This window comes from Gobio gobio (assembly GCF_949357685.1).
Source record: "Gobio gobio genome assembly, chromosome: 5".
In the NCBI taxonomy this organism is placed as follows: domain Eukaryota; kingdom Metazoa; phylum Chordata; class Actinopteri; order Cypriniformes; family Gobionidae; genus Gobio; species Gobio gobio.
The window spans coordinates 4,855,317-4,861,316 of NC_137101.1; the positions used below are offsets into that span (position 1 = coordinate 4,855,317).

General features: G+C 40.5%; 1 protein-coding gene across 6 annotated transcripts in view; it reads left to right on the forward strand.

Annotated features, from left to right (window-relative positions):
• Positions 1 to 3,862, forward strand: part of aebp2 (AE binding protein 2) — a gene marked incomplete at its 3' end in the record, with an annotated part of 30,206 nt that extends 26,344 nt beyond the window's left edge. For 3 of the 6 annotated variants that reach the window (XM_079817824.1, XM_079817822.1, XM_079817820.1), the window contains 2 exons: positions 1,162 to 1,275; positions 2,062 to 3,862. In XM_079817824.1, coding sequence (XP_079673950.1) covers positions 1,162 to 1,275; positions 2,062 to 2,074 — 127 coding nt within the window. Of the gene's footprint in view, positions 1 to 1,161; positions 1,280 to 2,061 lie in introns of those variants that run through there. The other 3 variants (XM_079817823.1, XM_079817821.1, XM_079817825.1) reach the window with 1 other exon arrangement.
• Between the last annotated feature and the right edge of the window lie 2,138 nt (positions 3,863 to 6,000).

The window sequence follows — 6,000 nt, forward strand, 5'->3', positions numbered from 1 at the left end:
AATGTATAATGAACTGACGGTAACTAACGCACGGTTTACGCTCGCGCAGCCTCTCGAGGAGAAATCGAAACATACGTGCACCGCTCACAGAGAAACTCACTTAACACACTGCCATAAAAATGTAGAAATGTGGAGTTTATTTATATTTATAACATGATTCAGTTGCAATGTCACATTACCAAGAGTGCTGTTTTCCTGAATAACATCACGACTGAAAATGACACTGATTTCAAATGACAGCTCCATAAACAATTATTAACATTAAGTCACTTACAATTTGATGCAATTTTGAGTGTTTTTGTTCTATTTCAGCAGCGAAAATAGTTCCAAAAGATCACAGCAGAACGAGTGTCACAGCAACAACGTGTTAGTGAATGATTCAGCGTTTTGAATGAATCGATAGAATCAAAGATTCAATGAACTATTCGTAAACGACAGCCTAATTCTTGATTGAATCAGCCGTTTCACTGAATCGACTCAGTGACTCACTCATTCAGACGGTCACCTGCTGCCACCTACTGGTGGTTTAGTTTCATCTTTCCAACATTTCTTATATGTATATTAAAAAAATATTTAAAACAATCTCATAACATTATTTAATGCAGTTGTAATTTTTCAGTGTAAATTATTTAATTTGACTGGTAACAGCCAGTGTCGTCTTTAAATTTAATTTATTGATCCAATTTAAGAATATAAAAGGAAATATGAATCATTGCCTATATTTAATAAGATTAGGGGAAAATGCCCTTTATAAAAGGTCAAAATATCACAAATATGCATATGTCAAAGCTGATTGAACACTGTTGAGAATATTGCTTCAGAGTAAATTTTATTTACAACACACAAATTATTTTTTTTTCCGGACAAGCACATTTTTTACTCGGATAAGTGGATGACAGATTTACTTGTCCGAAGGACAAGCATGTGAACATGCTTAATGTCGAGCCCTGTACTATGCAGTATGCTCTGGTTTTGTAGAATACTATATCCCACAATGCAATGTGCTCAACACGCTGCAAAATATCTTGTGTATTATGTTGCATAATGCACAATTTGACACGCAGCAAGTCAACCCATGCAGAACATTTGCATACTATGCACACTGCATGCAACTTTACTTTAGAAATAACCCATATTTCTCTGTCTTTCTGATGTCCACAGACTTCCAGACGCTTGGGTCAGCGAGACTGACCGCCCCCAGCTGAAGACCAAAGTGGTCCATCTCTCCCAGCTTCCTCAGGACACAGCGGTGCTGCTGGACCCCAACATCTACAGGTGAGAAACTTAACCTGTAACGTTAAGAGCGAAGGAGCCGTCGACTTCTTCTGCATTTGAGCTCGCCGTGGGCCACGTGTTTTGAAGTGCTAGATGGACAGCTTTCCTGCTGAAGACCGTTCGATATGAATTTCTCCAGCAGATGGCGCCGGTGTCACTGCAACGAGACATGGCCTTTCCAAACCTAAACATGCAACACACCGGCTTCGAGATCTCAGGGGGGGATGTGGGTGGCAGATCAATAAATAACCTTCGATCCAAGAGAAGATGTTAATTAATCAAAGCTGACGATACCATCCGCCTGGGTCACAGATACTCTAAACTCACCTCTGACCTTCTCCCACAGATGTAAACCATGATTCCAGGATTGTTAGAGCCACTATTAATCGACCGTCATACATCATTTCTTTGTTTATTAGACTCTAGTAGGAGTTTGTTTACCCAGACTCTTCCATTGGCGTGGAATGTGATGCATTCTGAGCATGTGGTCAAGATGAACGCTTTTGTGGGCAGAAGCGCATGTATTCATGCATGTTAATGACAGCATGGAAGTCTTCAGTTCCCCACGCAGCCTACGGTGTGCCGTGGTAAATAACAGGAGTGCGGACAGATGCCCGTCATCTTCAGGGGTCTAGCGTGCTCTGAAGTGCGTCTTTATGCATCGTTACGCTGTTTGTGGTACAGAAATTCAATTGGAAATGACATGTTTTCTGGAGTCGTCCGTTCTTGTGCGTTTATATGTGTGTGTGTGTGTGTCGTACTAAAGCAGGTTCTGCTTGTTTTCAGGATGTTTTTCTAGAAGACTGGGTGGGGAGGGCGGCTTCTGTCAGCGCCTGCTGACGTACCCAAACCGAAGTGGACGCGCGGATCTTTTTGTGACAGGACTTTGCTTTTTTCCCCCCACTTTCTCCCTTTTTTTTCCTCTTTAATGCTCAGAGTCTGCCAAAGCATGCAGTGAATTTTTAATGTGTGTTTTTATCCCTTGAAGAGGAAAAAAAGGCACAATATTGCGAACTCTGTCGGTGCTGGACTTTTATCTGGGAGGATGGCTTGTGTACCGCGGTTGAAGTTTTAATTTTCCTTCCCTGCGTGCTCAACTCTGCTGACAAGCTCTTACAAGTCCTGATTACCTTTTTTTTTTTTTTGTCAAGAAAGTGCCCATGTAAATATTCCAGGAGATTTGTAATATATTTTTGTACTGCGGAAATTTTACTGTACTGTAGATAGATGTAATAAGCCACAAGCTTGACAGAAAACATAATTGTACAGAATGTGATAGCTAAATAGTTTTGGATGATGTGAATGCTTCCATAGACGTATTTGCGTGTTTTTCTTCCCTACGAGAATCAAAGGAGTGATTTTTGTTTTCCTTTCCCGAACACGTGCACGGACTCTTGTAACTGCTGCTCCACCTACTGATGATGATGATGGGATGTTAGTCCTTCCGTGTGCGCCGTTTGTGTACCACGATATGTATAGACATCTCAATGTAATGGTGCTAACACTAGCGTTTAGGCTAATGCACATAGGAGAACTATAGGATCAATAATTATGGTGCTTCTTAGATCATGTAATAATCCCCTGTTCCCCATACTTAGAGATCATACTTCTGTCTTTGTAGTAAAGCTGAAAATTCCTTAAAAAAAAAGCAGTTTTTTGTTTGTTTGTTTGCTTGAATCATCAGGTTTGCAGCTAACGCTGGTTCCAGCCCATATAAACCTTGTGTTTCTCACACAGGACTGTTGTTTATGAGCGGTGAGGAGGCCAGGGGCATCTGGGAGTCGTTTTATTGGGGCAGATTTGCAAGCGTTGACGTGTAGGCCGTCTGCCAGGACCTTTAGCTCAGCGTCAGACGCGCGCACATGCCCTCTGAATATGCCTGCTTGTTTAGACGAGGCCTGTCATGGACACCTGACTGTCTGCTTTTGAGTTTACATAATTATTCTCTCGTGTGCCTATTGTCACACTCGGTTTGGGGTTTTCCATCACGCTTAATGAACGTGCGTCTTCACTTAGTGTCGAGTTTGCGCATGTTCTCTTGTAAGAGTTTTGTTAGACTTTTTTGGTGTTCATGTAACGGTGTAGTTGCAGTCAGCGTTGTGCGTTGAATATAATCACAGTGTAGTTTGTGCTTGGTTCTGTGTTTGACTTTCCAAATGAGTTTTTATAGTCTAACGTACCACTGAGTAACAAGCAAGTCTTAATTGTGAGTAATACACAACAGCTGCGGGCTGTCAGCATGTACAATGGGACTGTTTGTCCTAAAGAAACTATATAATCAGAGCTGGTTTATTTTATTTATTTTTTTGAGAAACTACTGAAAAATACACCTTGCCTAAATGTGCTAAACCTTCAGATTAAGGGTGAAGAGCTAAATGTTTCTGACAACAATTCATACATTTTTATCTAAGGCTTTGTTCTTGCAGAACACTTATTATTTAACAGATATTTTAAAATGATTATGCTTTTTGATTATTACCTTTCATAGCTATTTGTGAATGTCAAAGGTCTGCAAACTTTCAAAGTGATCAAAGTGCACAGCAAATAAAGTTGTCTCCTAAAATAATAAAATTATTCTGAACTGCTGAAACAAGTCGTCAGTAATTCCAGTCCCATCAGACCCATCAGAGCAGACCAATCACAACAGACTGGGTCATCTGGCCAATCAGAGCAGAGTAGACCAATCACAACAGACTGGGCCATCTGACCCATCAGACCAATCACAACAGACTGGGTCATCTGACCCATCAGAGCAGAGTAGACCAATCACAACAGACTGGGCCATCTGACCCATCAGAGCATAGTTGACCAATCACAACAGACTGAGCCATCTGACCAATCAGAGCAGAGTAGACCAATCACAACATACTGGGCCATCTGACCAATCATAGAAGAGTAGACCAATCACAACAGACTGGGCCATCTGACCAATCACAACAGACTAGGCCATCTGACCCATCAGAGCAGAGTAGACCAATCACAACAGACTGGGCCATCTGACCAATCAGAGCAGAGTTGACCAATCACAACAGACTGGGCCATCTGACCAATCATAACAGACTGGGCCATCTGACCAATCATAACAGAGTAGACCAATCACAACAGACTGGGCCAGGGTTTTTCAAACTGGGGTCCGGGGACCCCAAGGGGTCCTCCAGAAGGTTCTAAGGGGTCCCCAAAATATTTCAGAGAATAAAAAGACAAAGCAAAAATGGACAAAGTTTACCGAACATTCTAACGGTTTCATTTCTAAATGTTTCTCTCCTTTCTTGCCGTATACATACTTTCCAGAATTGTTTATGTTTGTTTTGTATCTTTATAGTGAGTTTTTCCTCACTATAGTCCCCTTTATCTCGCTCACTGGGGTTTTAAAGCAGAATTCTTAACGCAATTCTTAAGTATATCATTTTTAATTGAAAATGTTCTTCTTCAGATTTATACATCCAACTATATTAAGTATAGCCAATTTAAGTTCGGAAACAATATGTTGTATTTATAATGTCACACTTTAAACAGTTTAAATGTTTTTTTCATACATAAAAATATATAGATGGATTTTAGGGGTCCCTCATTAAGACTCATCATATTTGGGGGTCCTTGGCATCACAAAGTTTGAAAACCCCTGGACTAGGCCATCTGACCAATTCTTTGACCTTGGATGCATGTAATCCTATTGGAGACCTGCAAAACCAAATTAGGAACCTTTTAAAATATCATAATATGGGCACTTTAAGCCGGTATTTTGGTAAAAGCACATCCTTTTGTTTCCTGATACGGTGATTTTGTTCTCTTCACCCCTCAAAAGGAGGAACTCAGTGTCGTACATATGTTCAGTCAGCATGACTTTTATTTAAATTGCCCTCCACCCCATGTTTTCTTTTTCATTTCTGCTTTATGCAAATTTTAATAATGTCTCAAATCCATTGTGTATGTTAATTCCTCTATGACGCAGGATGTAAATAGGTTAGATGTTTTTTAACTTGCATGCGTATGCATCACAACTGAATTATCTGCACTAAAGAATATCTATGGAAACTCGTGTTTCCTGAGGGCAAGTTTTAACTGCTTTATACTCCAACGCTAAATTCAGGACACAATTTTGAATATTCCAGGTGCTTCTAGACAGAAAGAAGAAGTTTTAAGATATTTAGTATTAGCATGCTTTGAATCAGATTTAGTTAGCAGTGAAAAATCGAGTAAAATTTCAGCAACTCTACTTTACTGATGATTATGAAGCCTCAAAAATCAAACCGTTTACATTGTATTTGTGCTGTGGCAGCTTACAGGAATATTTTCCTTCAGATTGCACCTATAGATGCTGTTTTTATTATAGTATAGCTGTATTCAGACACCCGAAGCATCCGATTCCTTTGTTTTCACGCTGTTATGCCATTAGCGCTAATGTTCTCTCTCCAGGGCCTTTGAAGGGAAGGTAAGCAAGTGACCTAAATCTGTTTGTAGCACAACCAAGAGCATATTTCACTCCAGCTCTGATTCTGCAGTGCAGGTAAGGGTCCATTTACATCCATTCCCTCACACACACACACACACACACACACACACTCTCCCCTGACGAGCCTCCCGCGTGTTTCTCACGGCTGACGTGCTTGTGTGGGTCTTATTGAAGCCGTTGGGAGGGATGAAAAGGGAAATATCATATCCGATAACTAATGGACACTGAGAGTCTTCTTGTAGTAACAGGCACACTCTCGTTCTCAGATTCCA